This window comes from Camelus dromedarius, chromosome 3, assembly GCF_036321535.1.
Source record: "Camelus dromedarius isolate mCamDro1 chromosome 3, mCamDro1.pat, whole genome shotgun sequence".
NCBI lineage: Eukaryota > Metazoa > Chordata > Mammalia > Artiodactyla > Camelidae > Camelus > Camelus dromedarius.
In genome coordinates, this window is record NC_087438.1 from 90,063,971 (window position 1) to 90,085,367 (window position 21,397).

Here is a 21,397-nt window from a genome sequence, read left to right on the forward strand (position 1 = left end):
AGCCGACGCGCCCGGAGGAGGGCAGAGGAGCCCCCAGACGCGGGTGTAGTGAGGCTGGCGGAGGGGCGGGACGGGACGGGAAATGGGACGGAGAGCGAGGGCCGGGGGAGGAGGGACGAGGGGGCGTCGGCGCTGGAAGCCGGAGGCGGCCCGACAGGGATCGTTTCCTTCCGGAGAGGAGGCCGGCTCTGGACCGAGGCGCGGACGGGGGGCGTCCAAGGGCGGGTAACGGGGAAATACCGCGGCCCGCGCTTCCCTCAGGCTGGCAGCGGTGGTGCTCGTGGCTCCTCCTCCGGGCCAGTCCGGAGCTCGGCGGCGGGGGGAGCGAGGGCGGGGGCTCGGGAGGGAGGAGGGAGGGACCAGGCGCGCCAGTGACAGGGTGGCAGCCTAGGAGCGGTCGCGTTGCCTCCGCCGCCGCTCCACCTCCTCCTCCTCCTGCAGCTCCTCTCGCTGCCGCCGCCGCCACCACCGCCGGGAGAAGTTTCACTCCCGACCCTCGTTCGGAGCCCCGACCCAGAGCGGAGCGGGGAGCGCGGCCGGCAGCTGCAGCGCGCAGCGGGCTAGGCGTCCGGAGCGCTCCGACCCCGAGCCCGCGTCGGCGCCTCGTCGGCGGGCAGCGGCCGGGGCTGGGGGCGCTGAGGCGGAGGAGGGGCGGGTGTGAGCCGGGAGACCCTGCGCGCCGCGCCGCAGCCAGTCAGCCAGCGTCCGCGCCCGGGGCAGCCGCGATGGCCGTGCGCTCCCGCCGCCCGTGGATGAGCGTGGCATTGGGGCTGGTGCTGGGCTTCACCGCGGCGTCCTGGCTCATCGCCCCCAGAGTGGCCGAGCTGAGCGAGAGGAAGAGACGCGGCTCCAGCCTCTGCTCCTACTACGGCCGCTCGGCCGCTGGCCCCGGCGCCGGCGCGCAGCAGCCGCTCCCCCAGCCTCATGCCCGGCCGTGGCCGAAGCAGTCGCCGCCCCCCGCGCGCCAGGAGCTCCAGGGGCCGCAGCTGCCTGAAGCAGCGCCCGGAGTAACCAGTTTTCGGAGCAGCCCCTGGCAGCAACCACCTCCGCTGCAGCAGCGGCGGCGAGGACGCGAGCCCGAAGGCGCGACGGGGCTCCCCGGAGCCCCGGGGACCGAAGGGGAACCCGAGGAGGAGGACGGGGGCGCGGCTGGGCAGCGGAGAGGTGGCCGGCCGGGGAGTAGCCACAACGGCAGCGGGGACGGAGGTGCCGCCGCCCCGAGCTCCCGACCCCGGGATTTTCTATACGTGGGGGTGATGACCGCGCAGAAGTACCTGGGCAGCCGCGCGCTGGCGGCGCAGCGGACCTGGGCGCGCTTCATCCCCGGCCGCGTGGAGTTCTTTTCCAGCCAGCAGCCCCCCAACGCCGGGCTTGGCCAGCCCCCGCCACCCCTGCCTGTCATCGCGCTACCTGGGGTGGACGACTCCTACCCTCCCCAGAAAAAGTCCTTCATGATGATCAAGTACATGCACGACCACTACCTGGACAAGTATGAGTGGTTCATGCGCGCCGACGACGATGTCTACATTAAAGGTGACCTCCCAGCGCCGGCTGTCCCGCCTCCCCGCTTCCCCGACTCCTTTCTCAGCGATGAGCCCCAGTCCCTGCCCAGCCCCTCTCTGCTTCTCTGCCAGCACGTGCTCCGGGCTCCTGCAGCCCCCAGCCCGTCGCCCCCACCGCTCGCGTCCGCTCACCATTCCTAGTCCGCCCCTCCTCCTCTTCTGCGGTCTGGACCCTCCTCACACCTGCCTGGCTTTTTTCGCCTCCCTCTATCTTGCTGTTCCCGTTTCCGCTCATCGCTTGCTCCTACCCTTTACCTGGTAGGAAGGATGAGAAAAGGGACCTTAGGGTTAAACCTGAGGCTTTTCCCACTCCACCCTGCTGTGAAAGCCCCGGGTGGTGGTAGTTTCCCTTATCGGTCCAGAGGGGCGTGTCCTCGGTAAAGAAAGGGAGGGTTGGGATGCCCGCGAGAGCCAGTCTGGAGACCCGTAATCTTGATTTATTCCCTTACCCTTTTGTTTTAACTGGATCTAGCGCAGTTTCGGTCCCAGTGAGACCGAGGAATCATCATCGCTGTGCGTTTCCTTCCCTTTCGCACGACCCGCCACTCACTGGGAATCCTTGACCACCCCCACCGCTCCAACGCGCAGCTCCTTCCAGCCACCACAGTGCGGCATCACACCGTCCCTAACCCCCCGCCACAGCTCAGTAAAACCCCGAGGGGATGGGTGTATTGATAGCAATTGGTTGTAGGGAAGGAGGGGACAGCGCCCGCGAATTTCCCGGGCACCAGAAGCTCCAAGCTGTGCTAGCTCACACTAGTATGGATTGTTTTCAGTCCATTTTGGTGATTGCGGCGTAGGCAGCAGAAGCTGGAAGTCCTTCCAAAAACCGCGCGCAGCCCCAGCACGAGAAAACTTTGTCAGTTTTAAAAGAGGCGCTGTCCTTCATCCTGCGTGTGAGTAGCTTTGGCCAGAGAATTACAAACTCGGCGGAGGAAGGTTCCTTAGAGCATGAGTAAAGCTTTACAGTCCTGCTCTCTTCTGGGAGAGAGGCAAGGGAAGTGGCAGGGTTGTATTGAGGGAGGGCTCCCTGTGCTTCCCACATTTCTTAGCTTCGTGGTCACAGGGGGGCAGCCCTTCCTTAGTTTATGCCACTCTCCTTGTAGCCTCATTGCTTTCTCCTGATTCTCGTAGTATCTTCTGCATAGTGAAGGAAAAACAAACAAATAAATACTCCCCCCACCAAATCTATCACATTTTGACCCAGGGACTGAGTGTAGAGGTAGTTAGAGATTTCTTGGGTTTGAGTTGGGAGCAGCGAAATCCTTATGACTGGCTGGCACAGGAAATATTAATAGATATGAAAATAAAGAATTGGATAATTGGATACAAAAATAAAGAAATGATTGCATTCCTGGTGAATGCACTGTCTTAATAGGTAGATAGGTAACTAGGTAGATGTCTGTAAGTGATAGATCCACTATCATACAGTCCCCAAGTCTTCTGTGTCTCATTAGAGTCATGAAGGTTTCCTGGCCGAAGTTTGTCACACTTTGTAGACAATTTCTAAAATACATTAACAGCACCCACTTCTGTCATATCTTTTAATACTCTGAAAGATTCTCCTTCAGAATACTGAAATGTCATATTCTTTCCATTTCTGTTAAGAATGAAATGCGTTTTGTATTAAGAACCCAATAATAGCTGAAACTCATTGAGATCCAAGGGGCGTGGCATAAGATCAAGATATGACTGCAGATGCTGTGCTCATCAAAAATGATAGTAAAGATGCTGACTGGGAAGTAAGGAAGGTGACTACTTATTCCAGTGTATCACTCTGTAGGCTACCAAATGCTTTTGAACTGTTTTAGCTACAGGTCATTATTTTTAAATTGTTTTTCCTGATGAACGTACAAAATAGGACCCAATTACATTATTTACATTTTAACAAATGTTATTTTTTCTAAAAGTGTGCTTTCCAAAGTTCTAAAGTGTTACAGTGCAAGATTAGTTTGATATTCCCCCTCCCTCTGTCTCTCTCTCCCTATATATATGTGTGTACATGTATATGTATGTGTATGTATATATATATACACACACACACACATATACACGCCTTTTGGGTTTTATATGACTTTAGTTAAGGACAAAAGACTAAACTAAATCAATTACCAGGAAAAATAATTATTGGATAGCAATGGTCTCCCAACCAATGCCAAAGATTAATATTTAATATTGTATTTCTGGGAATTTTACCACTACTTTACACATCCTAAGAAACCTGTCTTTATTCTCTTTATCATTATTTCACCTTTTTAAAAAATCTGATGATTGTTAGACCTATTGAGGTTTTTCGTTGACTTAAAGGTTGAGAAAGGTTTATTGTGATTTAATTAATACCTGTAAATTAGTCTTTTTTTAAATAAAAGAATATTCAGAGAGGTTTTTCATCTCTTCAGTTGCAAACGACCTGTGGGGAGTTTATGCACAATATTGGAAGTTTTTTCCTTTGTGTGTTATAAATGATTATGAAATTAGGAAAAGGAGTGATTATTGCCTTTGTCTTTGTAGGTGATAAGCTGGAAGAGTTTCTCAGATCACTGAATAGCAGCAAGCCCCTCTACCTGGGCCAGACTGGCCTGGGGAATATTGAAGAACTGGGCAAGCTGGGACTGGAGCCTGGGGAGAACTTCTGCATGGGAGGACCTGGCATGATCTTCAGTCGCGAGGTTCTCAGGAGGATGGTACCGCATATTGGCGAATGCCTCCGAGAAATGTACACCACGCACGAGGACGTGGAAGTAGGAAGATGTGTTCGCCGTTTTGGTGGGACTCAGTGTGTGTGGTCTTATGAGGTAAGACTTGAGCTGTGATGAAACTGTTCACGTATTACAGGTGGGTGACAATTTACAGTTGGGCAGTGATCCTGTTTATTCTCTCTGCATCTTTGAATTTTCTTGAAAATGATAGCAGCAGTCAGTGATGGACACTAGGGTGATTGTGGGAGATACCTTTCTTATTAGAGCTAAGGTGTGTCTGAGGCTTTCTTATTGGCGTGTCCCTTAACTTTAAGCAGCGGCCTCTATACATAAAGTCTCATCTCTGAAAGATGCTACTTTCCCCTTATTTGCTTGGTGTTTGTATACATGTATATCCATTTCCTGTCTCTAACAAGAGGGCTCATTCTCTTCTCTTAGGCTGTGGCTTTTAGCATTTGGTACTTCATTGTTTTTGTTATTTTGATTAGGTATGTAATCCCATCTCTTTGTATTCAAGTAGTCCAACTCTGATGTTTCTTGTAAGATTCTCCTGTGGAAATTGAACATTCTTTTTTTTTTTTTTTAAGCATAGGAAAATTTAACTTAATGTTATATCACATAGATTTATTCACAAAATTTTAAAGGGAATGATTTTGTGGAAAAACAGGAGTTCTGAAGATACTAAGTAACTGCTTTAATTATGACTGATTCCCTAATTTTTTTTTTTTAGTGTCTGCCCTTATTCCATTTTCTGAACAGCAACCATTATTTAAATAATCTGAGTTATGAACTCTTGTTTTATTTTAGCAATTAGTTTTATGAAATGAGTGGTTTTTTTCCTTCAGAAATTGGTTTTGAAATGAAACGCAGTTTTATTTAAAATAGTTTTCCTGAAAGACAATCTTAGTAAAAGTTGACTCAACACTAAGTAGTGTATTGCAGTTTTTAGTATAGTTTGGTTTTCAAGTGTTAGATTTGAATATATTTTAACTACCCAGTGCACACCTATGTAAATTATAGCTTAACTCATTTACTTACCTTTCCAAAGTTTTCATATTCCCTTAGTGTGGAAGAAACATTTTATGAAAATATGTTGCCTGTGAAGTCATTACACCTCAAGATTACACAGTCCTATTCATTTTTCTTTTGGAGGTGTAATCTCACTTTCATTAATTTTGTTTTCTTTTTTATGCCTCATGGTATATACACTATGGGGAACTATTTCTTACATTTATTACAGAAAGTAAACATTAATGATAGCAGTTATTTGGATTATGTACTATGCAAATTTAAAATTATTACATACCTCATTCCTTTTATTGATAGAAATAGTAATTTTTTTAAAAAACCAACTTACAACTACCTTTAAAATAATAATTTTTGCAAGGGTATTATAGTTTAAAAATAGGTAATGTAGAGTAAACTCAGTGAAAAAGATTTGTCTCTCCATTTAAGCTGAAACTAATTGGAAGGCAAAAAATAAACACAATATGGAAAACAAAGTTGATGTTGTTTACATGAAAATATTATTTTGCAGACATTTACTCTGCATGGATGAGGAAAAAATCCATATTTTTTAAAAAGATGGGAAATTATTATATTTTATTTGATACTTTATTACTTTAACATCACATAGAAAGTTTTAACAAATCTTTCGTTTCATGTCCCTCCTTTCAAGTTTTCATTGATTATGTTATGAACGTGTAACCTTCACATAGCAGCCCACCCATTCATGATCCGAGAGAGTGAAATATGCCCAGGTGACCTACATGCTCAAGAATTGCTTAACATTTTATTTATAGTATAGATGTTTCTTCTGGTTAAAGTGAAGGGGATTTATCACAGATATGCATCCTCTCTATTAGAATAAGTGGAATCTTAGATCTTTTCATTAACTGCCATAAAAGGAGACAAACCAAGAGGACTCCAAGTCTTGTAGGATATAACTGCATGATCACCATATTTACATTAACTTTTCAAAATGCATTTGAATTTTAGATTGACACTTGTCATCACTGACTTCAAAATCTGTATGAAAAATATCATTTTTATGCTTTTTCCTAGCAATAGAAAATATTATGTCCTAAAAGAATACTGTTTCGAAGTGTTGACTTTATGTTTTGCTAGCCATTGCATAGAATTTACTTTGTTTTGGAATTTCATTCTTTAAAGAAGCTATTTAAACAGTATTTATTTTAGAGGTGGCATTGATTTAATCCTAATATAAAGTTTCAAAGTCTTATTCAAAGGAATAATGGGAATTTTCATTACCAAGGAATATATTAAACAGCATCTATTAATAATTTAATAATTAATATTAATTACTATTTAATAATTTAATTAAAATTTAATAATTAATATTAATTAATAATTTAACATTTATCATCTAAGCTTTTTAACATTAGTATGTGTTCTGTGATTCCTTAGACACCTGAGTAGGTGGGTTGGGGCACAGCCAAACAAGGGCTTTCCAGTTTGGATTTTAGGTTACTTGAAATGATGTCCAGCTATGCTATTGTTGACATTTTATGGAAAAATTAATCCATTCCACTCTGGGATGACATCCTCAGTAAAGGTGAGACTTCATACCTGGTCATAGAATTAACTGAAATTGGTCAGTAATTTTGTTTCCCTATTTCTTTCAAAGGAACCATCTGCAACAGAATTTTCTTAAAATTTTGAATTTACCTCGTTATACTTTTCATGGATTTCAGGGTTTTGTTTGTTTTTTCCTCCTAGTAAAAGTTCTTGTGGAGTTAAGAGCACTGTTAAAGTAATGTGTCCATGACTTCTGAGTTTGAATAAATGAAAGATTCATGATAGAATGTTATCTTTTAAAAATGATAAACAGGTTTGCAGATCTTGTAGGAAGAGTATTGAAAAAAGGTAAAATTATGGATTGGGTAGCTTATAGCTTTTTTTGACTATAGATAATGTATTTTTAAAACCTAGTATTCTTCTGGTACTCTGCTTTACTGCTGAATTGAAGTCTGCTTTCTCTGTGTTCTTTATACAGTTAGGCATAATATTGGAGCAAGAGAGAGAAATAAACTTGAATTTTGGTTTGAGTTACCAGTCTACCACTTACTAGTTTCATTGTCTTTTTAAAATTACTTCTCTGAGCCTTGTTTAATTCAGTTGAAAGTGAAAGTTATAATGGTGTCCACCTCATAGATTTTGGAGAAGATTAAGTGAAATGTTGACATGATCCGTGTAAAGCTCTTAATATAGTATCTGGCACATAGTAAATTATCAATAGATATTAGCTATTTTTGTCATAATGCTGAATAGACCATGTACTATCTTACATATAACATGGATTCATTGATTTTATTCATTTAATTATTAGTAGTACCGAGTGATTCATCTATATCAAATAGTCAAACTGAAAATAAACTCAGCTTTTTTTCCTTTGAAGGATCCAAGTTTAAGGGTTTTTTTTTTTTTTTTGTATTTTTGGCAAAGAACAAGAAACCAATATGTTTCAGTCTTTTAAACTAGGAGGAATCCAGTATCAGTAAACATTATAAAACATGGACACCTGTTTAGAACACTCACTGCAAATATTTGCTTCAGTTTTTGAACATAATATTAAATAAATGATCTTAAGGAGACTGTGGAAATATTATTTAACAAGTGAGTATTTAATATAAGTATTAAAGGAATCCCAAAGAGATCAGAGTCTTATCTATAGTAAAAAATGACTGTGTCGATTTCTAGACTAGTCGCCAGAACATAGCCCCCTTTTCTGAGGCTCTCTGGAATGTTCCGTAGGAAAGGAAGTCAGTAGTATCTCATTCTACAGTTAGTTCATAGGACCACCCAGGAACTGGTCAGGGCCGCTGGAACCCCTGCCAGGTGTTTCAGGAAGTGATGCACAGCTTCGGTTCTTATGCACAATAAGGTCCTGGTGGTCTGGGGAAGTATGTCTTGCTGGTTGGCCTCTTGCTTTGTTTCCTCCCCTGTCATCTCTGTCTACTTTCGCTTTTTGACTTCTGTCTTTAATGATAAATAAACTGCAAATGCATTTTGATATACACTGCTTAAAGTGCTCGTGACAGGTCAGCCTTGATGTTCCAGGAGATCACACATAGGGGCCTGGGAATGGCTTGACTGCCTCCTAATAAAGATGCCTTTGGTTGCTGGTGGGCCACGACAGACTGGTTTTCTCTGTGCCTGAGACCATCAGAGAGTCAGAACTGAGATTCTCCCTTTCCCACCTGGAGGTAGAAACACCTAGTTTTCAAGGACATAAGGCACATGTTCATAATCCCTAGACTCTGTGGTTTATTCTTAAACTTATATATAGCTCAAATTGTATAAGGATAGATGACTAACTGAAGCGTGTTCGTGAAGAATCATTCTGTGCTCTTCACTCTGCGTGTTAGGATTTATTGGCATCTACTGTTGGCTTGGTTTACATTTTCGATTGCACTCTCTCTTGGCTACTGGTTTTCTAGTTATTGGAGCTGCAATCTGGCTGCTTGGGAGGCTGCATATGGCTCTTAAACAGTTTGGCACACAGAGTATTTAAAGGTTTTTTGGTTTGTTTTTTGATGCTGTCGCCATGGCAGGCCGTCTTTAGTCCCTTCGTGCCCTGTTGTTGTGCGCGAGGCGCCCCTTGCACGTTTACTTTAACTGCCTGGCCCAGCTGGGCATAGAGTGTTGACGTTTGGAACCAGATAATCCCCGTGTTCAGATTTCATTAAAATACTCTCTAGAAAATGGAGTCATTTTCTAGCGAGAAGGAGGTGTGTATTTTAAATAGTTTACAGAAGAATCCATTTTTTCAAATGTAGCTGTTTAGAATTGTATGTTGTATAATATAGTTACATGTTCTTTGTTATAGGTATGTTTTTAGTAAATAACTGGAAAGTCCTCACTGTTAAAAAATTATTTATACGATTCATTTCCAGCGTCTGTCTTAGCCGAATTGGAAGTTTGTTTTTCTGGGTTTTGTTTTAGTAAGATCACTTATATTAAAGCATTAAAATAACTTAATTTCAATGATTCTTCTTCTCCCTTTGAGGGAGTTTTGCATTTCATCTATGGGAGTGTCATTTTCAGAATAGTGTGTATTTATCTTTTTAATGTGTGCAGTTAAATGGAGCCAAAGAATATATATCTTTATTTCTACTAATTAAATGTTGTTTCAAAGAAAATAGAGCTCCATGTTGCTAGAAATATTTCTCTTGGGTTTAAAAAATCATTTCTTATGACTAAACGGACTTTTATTAGATTCCTTAAAGAGTTAATTTCACACTGGAATGTCTTATGTCTAATCTTGGCCCCCTCAAAGCTATAGACACCCTAGAAAATTCCATTATTTCACAAAAATATATGTTCCAGAAGTGTTTCCCTGGGCTTGTAATACCAGAAAGCTACACCATAAGAAATTTAACTACAGGTAAGTTCTTCATAACTTAACCATTAAGGTTAAAATACCCGTGCCAGTCTTCTAGGGCTGTTACACATCCTTCTTAGCTTCCTTCTATTGCTTGTGAGCTTCCCTTGTCTGTAATGCTAATTTTACTGTATCATGAACACGGTGTATGCCTCCAAAGTACATTAATATCTAGGGGAAAGTATAAGTCTGGGATTTTTATCTAAAATTCAGTCTTTCGATAATCTTTTCTTGGTTCTGATTCAGTCGTTTTTGGTTTTTAACTCAACTATGAGCAGTAAGCTGTTCACACCTACTCTTCCCACGCCCATTCCACTTGTCATATGAAATCGTCATGCATTGATTTTACGAAATTTCTTCTCTGCCGCACTGTTTTCTTCATTGTACAAAATAAAACTGCATTTTGAGTGGAAGGAGAAGCTTGATACAGTTTTTCCATATTTTGTAGTCTTAGCTAGTTCGTTTTCGTTTAACTGATGTCTCACCACCTGCATTGTGGCAGTGTGTGCTTTCCAAGAAGATGATTTCCAACAGTTGTGAAAAACGTTGTTTGGAAGATAGCTCCACACTATTGGAAATAAGCTCCATGATAACAAACACTCATATTAGTTTTGAAACTTTGAATCCTCTTCCTCTTTAATCGATGGTAAATATTCTAATTTTGTAAAAACATTCCAGGTCAGTTTTCTACTTCCATTGTCTTTCCCTTAGTTTCCAAAAAGCTATGTTTTGAGAAACATTTGTTCAGCCTCTTTTCTACCTAGTGAATTAGTGCTCAGCATACAAAGACATGTATTCTATCATGTAACTATACTGCATTTTATCTTGACTGTGGCATGTTTCTCCTTTACACAAAAGCATAATTTTAATAAGGTTTTTTAGCTAAACATAAACATCATTAAAATAAAAAATCAGTGTTTAACTTATATATATAAGTAATTATTTGATATTATTGAACAGTTAGGAAAATCTGTACACTGAAAAATGGAGGGGTTGCATTTCCTCAGAATTGGAATGTTCTCATTTACTGTCCTGACAATTAAACAGTAGTCTAATTAAGGCTTAACCACAAGCAAATCAGTTTGTGATGTGACATACATTTAACGTTACTCAGTCTTGCAGAGGTGTTGGATGTAATAAGCACATTACAAGTTTCTAAATTAACTGAATTAAAATTCATTCTGTCTGTCTGTCTGTCTGTCTCTCTCTCTCTCTCTCTCTCTCTCTCTCTCTCTCTCTCTATATATATATATATATATATATATATATACACAAACATACATTTTAAATTCAACAGGCATTGTTTTGGAACCAACTAGTGAATGAAATAGATTTCTTAATTTTTTTTTTTGAGACCTTAAAATCCTTATTCACCATTTATAATTTGGAAAGCCGTGTCCCTCATTCTTCACAGTTAGTGGTATCTGAACTTTTCATTATCCCTTTCAATTTCATTCATTTTTACTGTAGAGCTGTATCTTTCTTTACAGAGTACCAGTACTTTAAAAATTGATGGTTTAAAGAAATACGTGTATTAATAAAAGTAACGTATGACAAAATAAAATTTGATGAGAAAAGGGAAAAAGGAAAATGTATAGAAAAATAAGAAAAAAAGAACGTGAAAATACATGTTGAGCTCCTTGTTTCCTGACATTAAAGAGAGCCCTGACTTGCAGTGATGCTGAGGCCTGAGGGCAGTCTTCCCCACGGGCCGGACATGGGCTCTGACTGACCACATGCTCAGCACCACTTCTCTGATAAGTAGGATAGCAGGATTCACTTGGATGTTTCTTATCAATTCCCTCAATATAAACCAGGATCGTAACACAGGAGAGCAGTTCTGCTGGAGGCACTCTCCTTGGAGACAATGCAGTGGTGATCAAGTACATCATTGGTAACTTGCTTGATTTTACTTTGAATTTCAGAATCCTTTTTAGAGAGCCCTCCATGGGTATCACTCCTCACTCAAATGTTTTATATTCGGTAGGCCAACAGGAAATTTGAGTTATTCATGTTCCTTGGTGAGAACCCAGAGTGCAGCTCATGTGTCCTTGGTTAAGGGAAGATCTGTGACTGTGTTTTGCTCATCAGGAAGAGGGTAGAGACACCAGCTGCAAATGGTGCAATCAGACCAGATCAAGGACCAAACGATCGCTTCACCTGAGGAGCCCAGAGTCGGGCCCAAGAGAATTCCTAACAGCTCGGCCTGGGGTTAGCAGCATGGTTACCTAGCTGTTGAGCTGATTATTAGAAATGTCTCTTTTTCATAAATTCAATGATTATTTCAATAGTATTTATTATCTAATTATTATATGTTATACAAGTGATTGTATATTTGTTAAATGTGTTATAGAAATATAAAGTTAATCCTAACATAAATTTGCATACACGAACTAAAATATTGAAAGACCAACATTTTAATAATCTAATGTCCTGTTATACAGAAATAATATTTTATATGAAATAAGAATATTTAATATTTGTGAGTATCTTAAACTATGAAAACATATTGTGTTAAAATTAACTGAACATATTCTGCCTTAGAATTCAGTCATGTCACTTCTTACAGAGTCAGCTGAGTTCATTTGCTTAAGTGTATTTATTGGCCACTTTCTATCAGCAGTGAACACACAGACCTTGTCCTCATGGAGCTCCGGGGAGGAGGAGTCAGGCTGCTAACCGTTCTCTGCTTTCACATCTGATTGAGTCGGGTTTCGTGTCTCTATCATCCTTCTCAGTCTTTATCCTTCTAGGTTATGAAAGCTCCTGTTAGGTCCAGCGGTGGTACCTGTCTCGGCACTGGGATTAAACGATTCTTATTTCAGTTTGTGTAAGCGAGCATCTTCCTCTCTTGCGTTACTGCCTCCTGAAGAGGAGAAAAATAAAGACATGTGTAGCACTTGTATTGCCTAGTAATGTCTTTTGTGCCTGCTGTACGGCACAGACCACTAGGATGTTGGTTTTTTAATTAAGTCTGGAGCTAGACGACCTGGCTTCACATCCCAGCTCCTCCAGTCACTAGCTGTGTGGCCTTAGACAAGTTATTTAACTTCTCGCTGCCTTAGTTCCCTCATCAATCGAGTGGAAATAACAACAGTACTTACCTCACAGAACTGTTGTGAAGATCAAATTTCAGTGTATGTAGCAGCGCTCAGGATAATACATGGCAGCGTTAAGCCTTGCGTAACCGTTGGCTATGTGCCGAAGCAGAATGGCATAAAATAGGGCCCCCTTTACAGAGCCATTGTGAGGAATAAAACGGTCAGTGTTTCAGAAGTCCTCGGAATAATACTTGACATATACTAATTCCTGTATTAGTGTTAACTGTTTTCAATAGTTTCCAGTTTACAGTGTTTATATTCTTTTTTCCCCTTATGGGAAAGAAGTAACATTGGTTGGAAAGCGTTTATTGCCGTTGCCTTTTGAAAGATGGCCTTTGCTGTAGTTGGGACGGTGCTGATGTAGTGCTTCTGGACCCCCTGCCTGCACAGTGGAATGCCCTGGGGGACTTGGAGAAAACTCCGCTGCTGGAACACATCCCTGGCCCGTGATAGCAGAATCTTTTCCAGGTGAGGCCTGTAGCGTGGGTGGTGGTTAAAACCTCCCAGGTGATCCTAGTGTGGCCTAGGGTGTAGACCATTGTATGAGTTAATTTTCTATTTTCAAATATTCAGTCCATTCTTAACTATTCCTTAAAAATTACTTCTGGTTTTGTTTTCCTTTTGGGAAAAACTCCTAAGAAAGTAATCAGCACTTCTGCTTTTTTTTTTTTTTTTTTAACATCGGTTAACTCATCTGTTCCAAAGAGTTGGTCAGTGGTTTTAAAGACAGTGAATATAAAGCCATCGCTCACAATGACGTGTTTTCATACGGTTCACATGGTACTCTTTTTTTTTTTTTAAAGAAAAATTCAAGGTGGATTTTAAAGCATTCTTAGAAAAACGTAGTTTACCCATGCAAGGCTTCAGGTGTTGTCCCTGTTTTTATTTATTTCACTTGAGTGCTGTGTAGTCATAGACTTTATAAAATACAGGTGGAACGTTTTCATTGACTTGTTAGCTTTAATACTGACTTATTGCCCAAAAGTGAAAAAAGGAATCAGTGGTCCATTTGAGTGTGAAAACTAACTTATTTAAAACTTGAATCAGTTACTTTGATTTCTTCTTTATTATTGAAGTATCGTTGATTTACAATATTATATTAGTTTCAGGTATGTAACACAGTGCTTCAATATTTTTATAGATTATGCTTCATTTAAAGTTATTATAAAATATTGGTTGTAGTCCCTGTGTTGTACAGTATATTCTTGTACCTCATTTATTTTAAGCATAGTGGTTTGTACCTCCTAGTCCCCTACCCCTGTCTTGCCTCTCCCTCCTCTCTCTCCCCACTGGTAACCACTAGTTTGTTCTCTATGAGTCTGTTTCTGTTTTGTTATGCTCATTCGTTGTATTTTTTAGATTCCACATTTAAGAGGTAACATATAGTATTGGGCTTCCCCTTTGTGAGTAACTGTGATTTTAACCAGTTGTTCGCAGATATTTCCACATCCACTGCTGTGGCTGCTGTAATGGAGGAAAGTGCAGGCTGTGCAGGAGTGTAGGGAATAAGCCCCTGAGGAGAACAGGAGGATGCGGGGCTTCCTCCAGACTGGCAGTCATGCACAGCAGTGTTGCCGGCTGAGTAGCGGCACATGGGAAGGCAGAGGCGGAAGAATACCATGATAGCGAATAGTATGTTTGGTTCAAGCATATCTGACGGCAGGAGAAGTGAGGCTCAGAAGGTCTTGTTAGAACTTGATTATGAAAGGCGTTCTGTGTCGTCTTCAAAGGCTTAGAGCATATCTTTGTAGATCAGTGATTCTTAGAATTACTGGGGGTGATGTGATTGATTTAGTTCCAGTTATTAAGAGGCCCATGAATAGTACGTTAAAAATCTTTCTGGGTGACTCTAATGAGCAGTCAGAGTGAAAAATCAGTTCCGTAGATAATGGGGAGCTTTGAAGAATTCTTCATAGGTCACTATGATCAGCTTAACATCTTAGCAGCTGGAGCACAGAAGGGCGGATGGAGGCCCTTGTGCCGAGGGATGGTCGCACAAGACAGGAGGGTCTTGCCCTAGACCAAGTCTTCATGAGAAGACTCTTCATGAAAGAGTTAAAGTGGAGGTGGAGGTGAGGAGATGAAGTTGAAAGCTAGTGCGGAGTGAAAGTTGATCAAAGTAGGTGATTGATTAGATGCAGGGATGGAATGGGGAAAAGTTTAAGGCGACACTTAGGTTTTGGACTCGGGATAGTGCTATTCCTAGAGCTAGGGAGTAATGGGAGAAGACTAGGTTTTGGCGATTGGTGTATCTGAGGTGTGGGCAGAGGAGAAATGAGTTCTGTTTCGGACACATTGAGTTTCATTCATCATTCATTTATTCAGCAAATGCTTACTGAGCATCGACTACTCCAGGCACTTTTCCAGGTGCTGGAGTTATAGCAGTCACTAAGAAGGAAAAAACAGGCAGAGGTCCTCGACTTATTTTCTAGAGGGAAAAGATGATAAATAAGCAGGGAAGAGGCAGAAGGATGCAGGGCAATGGGTGTGCAGTTGTCAGTAGGGTGGTTTGGTGGGCCTTACTGAGAAGATGGTGTTTGAGCTGTGCAGGTATCTGAGGGAGAAGCTTTGCAGCCCGAAACAGTCGGTGGACAAGTCTCCAGGGAGTCGTACTTGGCAGGTCAAAAACTAGCCAGAAGGGAAGAGAAATCAGAGTTGAGAAGGGGCTGGGAGACTAGTAAAATATGAGATCAGAGAGGAAAAGGGGTAGGAGATGGGGTCACATATACATGGCTTTCCAGCCCTTTGTAATTACTAGAAAAGTGAGGCCCACATAGTTTGAACAACTTTCCCAGGTTATACAGGCAAAGGTGTTGGTCCATTGCATTATTAGATGGCATAAATGCCTTTTTTTTTCAAAGCAGGCTTTTCTTGTAGGTGAAGCAGTTATTGTTTAAAATTACAAAGGAAAAATCATATCACAGTCGTAGGATGAAAGAGTTTAGTTTGTTTAAAATTTAGTGTATCAAGATTAGTAGTTTATTTTAAAATTATTTAAAATTTAATTTGTATTCAGTGGTTTGAACCAGTAATATTATGAAATGGCTCAAAAAACTAAAAACGTAAAAATACATACAGTGAAAAATCTTCCAAGTTCTGTCTTCCATCTCCCTGGAGTCACCTTCCTCCTATAAACTGTCCACTCTTTGTTCCACAGTTTCTCTTACATGAGGGACTAAATATATACACACACACACACACATACTGTATTCCCTCCACTCCTCAATTTTTGTTTGTCACAACAAAACAAAGATTTTTGCAGCGTATTATACACATTGGTCTGAGTGTTGCTTTTTCAGTAATCTGTATTTCTTGGAGCTGTTCTTATATCAGTACCTCCTTCCCATTAAATTATCTCATTCTCATAAAATGAAAAAAATCCCCATTCTTTTTAATTTTAATGCCTCATATTTCAAGGCAGTTGAATCATTTTAAGAGAAGTTGCATGCACTTATGTGAGAACAAAAGGAAAATCCGCTGCATAACAAATTTGCATATGCTTATTTTCTAGACTGCTAATTTTTTTAAAGTGACAGACTCTCCAAATTATTAGCTTTCAAAAGTATGTTTCATTCATTTATTGAATGCTTCTTGTGTATCAGATACTCTGATGAATGCTGGGACAGGTAGGTTCTCCGTGTGGAATCTATGGTCTTATAGAAGGAGGTAGACAATAAAAAAGTAAACAAATAGACGATCACAAATCCTGAAAATAAATGAGCAGGATGATGATGGAAAGAAAAAATATGGAGGCTAGTTTAGATAAATTTACCAAGGAACATTTCTGGGAAGAGGTTACATTTGAGTCCAGAGGCCAAGCATTAGAATGAACCTGGGAAGTGTTAAATATCTAGGGTAAGGAAGTAGCTAGTGCAAAGGTCCTGAGGTATGTATGGAACTGACAGGAGGCCAATGTGGTTGAAGTAGAAACATACAGGAAGAAAGTGGTATGAGAATAATGTTCCAAATAGTCCAGAGCCAGATGGCAGAAGAGAGGCTTCATAGGACAATGAGAAGGCTTAAAAAAGGATTTTAAAGAGCTGAGTGGTATGAATTATTTGGAACTTCATGTTCCTTTTTTCATATTCTAAAAAAGTTATGTGTATTTGAGCAACAAAAATCATGATAATTTTTTTAGGTATGTATAGTGTGATCTGAAAGGTATCTTCATGCAAATTGTAATATTAAAAACACATTTAATATTTATTGATATTATTAAGTATCTATATATTTAATATAAGTAAAAATAAATTTTAGTTAGCATCTTATGTTACATATTAATTATGTACATATCAATTATATATATTATACTTAATATAAGTATATATATGTCTATAATGTCTATATAACTAAAACATTTATTAATGAGCTTGTGAAGACAGATTTAATAATAGGGAGTCACAGGGTGCTTTATTGCTTAATGGCCAGTAAGTGGATAATGAGCTTAAAGCATAATAAATGTTAAGTTATAATTTTGGGCTTCCATTTATTGTATGATTTACCAGACCTTGTATGCAATATAGTATGTTGTTTTTGGAGATTTTTGCCATAGGATTACAAGACACATTTTGGGTCATTAAAGCATAGAGCATGGAATGTTATTACACAGTATTATTCGGCAGTGGATCAAAGTTCTTTATATTTTCCTTGAAAATTTAGTTGGTAATTTAGTTAAGATTAAGAAAACTAGAACTTAGATAAGGAAAAAGGACAGAAAAATAAAATTTATTTCAGTTATTGCCTTTTAGGACCTCATGAAAATGCCTACATTTATATGGTTTGCTTCAAGAATTTTGTTTTATTATAGAATTTTGTCTTTATATTTCCCTTGAAAATTTAGTTGATAATTGCATATTTACATGACATTATTTGTAATACCTGGAGGTTATTCTTTAATATAGAATCATTTTATAAGGTTTCTATCTGAAACCTCAGTTGAGTGTTCCAGAATTCTTAAGATGCATGTCTTCCTTTGTGAAACTAGAGTTTTGGATTTACGAACATACAGCTCTGTTTTGTATCTTAATTAATTGCATTGTGGGAGCTTCTGCTACAAATAGATTTAGAGCAGGATAATTTTAGATTAATTTCATAGCATATAAATCCATTGTCCCCATATAATTGCTTATATTGAGATTCATATCTTTACCCTATGGTTTAAAATTCTGTATTTTTTATATTTGATCTATATCATGTCTTGATTTCCCTTTTTTATTAAATATTCCTAAAGATTTATGAAACTGTGTTCCATCAGATTCCAGCAAGACTGTCTCCTGACTTTGGAAAGACCCACCATCATCAAATAACCTTTGTTAATCAGTATTTTCTCTTCTGATAATGTATTTTAAAGTAGCATTTGTGAATGTTTATTTTTATTGGTTATAAACGTAATATTGATTATTACTTTTGCGATTATACACATTTGTTACACATGCATTACCAAAATATTTATATATTCAATCAAGTAAATTCTACATACAGATTATACAGCACTTAATCAATTGTAAAAATAATTTCAAGTCCATTAAAATTGATTTGTTCTTTCATTAAAAGAGCGTTTAACAGCATACCATAAATTGAAACCTAAGCAATGTAATGAATGGTATTGTATTAATTGAAACACATAAAAACAAAATTCTTGAAGCAAACCCTGTAAATGTAGGCATTTTCATGAGGTCCTATAAGGTGCTAATTTAAATAAATTTTATTTTTCTGTCTTTTTTTCTTACCTAAGCTCTAGTTTTCTTAATCTTAACTAAATTTTAATTTTCTGTCCTTGATATTCCTAATGTTTCTTTGTTTTCTAGTGCTCACAGTGTTCAAATGGTGTTGTCTATCAGGTTTTATTTTCCCTCGGTCCATTTTTAAAATGAATCCTTAGCTAACAAATACATCTACAGTGACCTAATATTCTGGACACACTACAAATGTGATTACATTTTTCTTGTTAAACTAAATTGCCAGATTAAGAGAGAAAATGTGACAACTTATTTCAGCTTTGACAATTTTAACAAAGGGTCACATGAAGTAATTTTTGTGTTCATAGATGCGAATTTAGACCTAACAAACACGCTCAAAATATCCAAGTCTCATAGGATTTAAGTCTCATTTGAATTAGACCAGAGTTCCATTGCGTCCGGTACATCATGTGGAGAACTGCTTGGAAACAGTTGATAATGAGTAAAATTGATTTTACCAGATCTGACAGTTGTAAAACGTGTCTGAAAATAGTGGAGGATCTGTTCCATGACCTTCCAGGTGTAATTGTATAGCAGTTACCAGTTTGGTGTCAAGTATGTAAGTACTAATACTGACAGTTCCTAATTACGTAGAGCATTTGTGCTTTTATTTTTTAAAGAGCCCTTTCTTTCATCTTATTCTTTGTCCAGAGGGAGATTTGTGGTTGAAAACAGTATGTGAAAAAACAATTTTAGGGTTTTGAGTGGTGAATTCCTTTTTTTTGGTTTTTCTGTTTCACCATACTAGTTTAAAATTTCAGTTTATATGCATGTGTTTTGGGGTATCAAGTTTTCCAGCCAACCTCCACACTTCTTAGGTAAGGTGAATCAAGAGTGATGTTAGTGGCATCTGATTCTTGTGGCCAATTTGTATACATTTATTAGTCACAGATTGTGGAATATTAGAAAATTGTGAAAATACTTTTTGTTAGCCTATTGGCCATATTTTTTCTGTAGAGTAGAATTCATGTGGCTTGGCCAGATTAATCTAGATCTGGATCAAATAGATTTTCTTTTATTTTTAAAATTGGTTGAGAATGCTGGCCTCGTTGTATGGAGCTATTTTGATCAGATTTGTTCCCTTTGAATGCTGTACTTACTATTGAAGTAAAGTTGGATGAGTCTGCATCATTTTAACAGTTAAGGTAGATATCTTGTGGAGAAAATGGAAGCCAGAACGAGAACTTACTGCAGTTTAAAAAGCAGGGTAGACAGCCTCATCCAGTGTTGATCTGAAGCTTGGTATGGTTCTGTTAATTTCTATTCTCTCTAGTTATAAATAAATATGCCAGGAAATGTTTGAAATGTCTAGTATTTCATAAACAATAGTCTATAATCTAAATAAGCATCAAGTTGACTTATGTTTATATATAGCTATAAAAGTAAACTATTGATCATTAGTTGTATACCAAGCACTATACTGGGCTGTAAGTGGGATAGTGTTTCCTTTGCTTTATGCTAGAAGCGGGCGACAGGCTCAGAGCAGTTTAGTAACTGGCTGAAGTTCACACAGCTAGAGAGCTGTCAGAGTCTAGCTTTGAACTCTGGTTTATTTGATTCCAAAGACCATGTTCTTCTCGAAATGTTACATTGACGTTCTGCCTAAGGATTCAAAGAATGACATTTCATTTTTATTTTAAAACTATGATGTTAGATTGGAATAGACAAGTTCAAGTATATTCAGTAGGAGGAAATTGGAAAGCAAAGAGGTGGGCCACAAAGGTCAGACAGTAAAGACCCAGAATGGAGAGGTGCTGCCGTCAATTTTAGTGCTCTCTCCACTAGACGTGGTTACGTGTTAGAGATCAAGAGTCTCTTAATCTTCCCAGAAGACGTCTGTGCAGAGTGGATGAAAGGGACCAAAACTGTTACAGCCCCTCCAGTCCTTAGCACTTAGGTTTACAGGGAAAATAACTAACAATAATGTTTTCATTTTCAGTGGAAACAGAAAATTGTGTATTTTCCTCTACCCCAAGGCAAGAATAAAAATGTAGGCTGTCAGTTTTATCTAAATTGGTTTTAGCTGGCCTATTTAAGAACGAAGAGCACATGGGCGTATGCATCACACCAGAATTTCAATTGTTGGGATGTGTTCTGAGACCTCCTTTTATCTTGAGAGTATTTCTTGTTGTGATAATTGGTTTATGTTAGAATGAAGGTTTCTCATTTACTTCTCAGGGAAACACACACAGGAAATTTATCAGGAATAGTTAAGTATGTTTTTTCAAAAAGAGCTAACACTCTAGAAACTTTTATCATTTCAGAGATTTTTCATATGAATGTTTCATAATTATTAGTTTCTGGGGTGACTTTTACATGGACTTATATTGTTAATATTGTTAATAAATTCTTGGGAAAATCCCTACAGGTAAGTGGGGTCGTTACCATCTTTATGAGATTATCAGAGTACACTGGCTTGTGTTGGATGCCAACTGTATGCTTAGCTACAGATAGAACATGAAAATAAAGGCGGTGCTTCAGATAACAGCTTTAGTAAGATATAGCTCCTTCTTAGCGTTAGATGAAATGTAAAGTTATACAGTAGAAATATCAGGATATTAGACCATATCAGAACGAGTGTATTCGAAGCATTTACCAAGTATAAGATTCCATGCATTGTTCTTCTCTTGAAGAGCTGAGAGTGCTGCTGGAAAGAGGAATAGCTCCACGAGAATGTTCATAGTGTGGAAGTGAGCCTGGAATTGATGAGTTATACGTGGACAAACACTGTACCTGTTTAAGAGGAGCCATCACTGGGAGCTCTGAAGCGCTGGCAGGAAGGTTTCCATGGAGAAGTTGATTTTAACCTTGAAGAGTAGGTAGGTCAGTACTTCACACATAGAGAAGGGATGAGCCCACCTGTGCTGTGCATGATGCCCTGAGGGCCTGGTGG

The 21,397-nt window shown here is 39.4% G+C and overlaps 1 protein-coding gene across 1 annotated transcript in view; it reads left to right on the forward strand.

Moving 5' to 3' along the window:
* The first annotated feature begins 657 nt into the window (after positions 1 to 657).
* Positions 658 to 21,397, forward strand: part of CHSY3 (chondroitin sulfate synthase 3) — a 235,935-nt gene continuing 215,195 nt past the window's right edge. The window contains exons 1-2 of the mRNA XM_010981104.3: positions 658 to 1,533; positions 4,074 to 4,357. Of these exons, the coding sequence (XP_010979406.3) occupies positions 726 to 1,533; positions 4,074 to 4,357 (1,092 nt within the window). The 5' untranslated portion in view covers positions 658 to 725. The remainder of the gene's footprint in view (positions 1,534 to 4,073; positions 4,358 to 21,397) is intronic.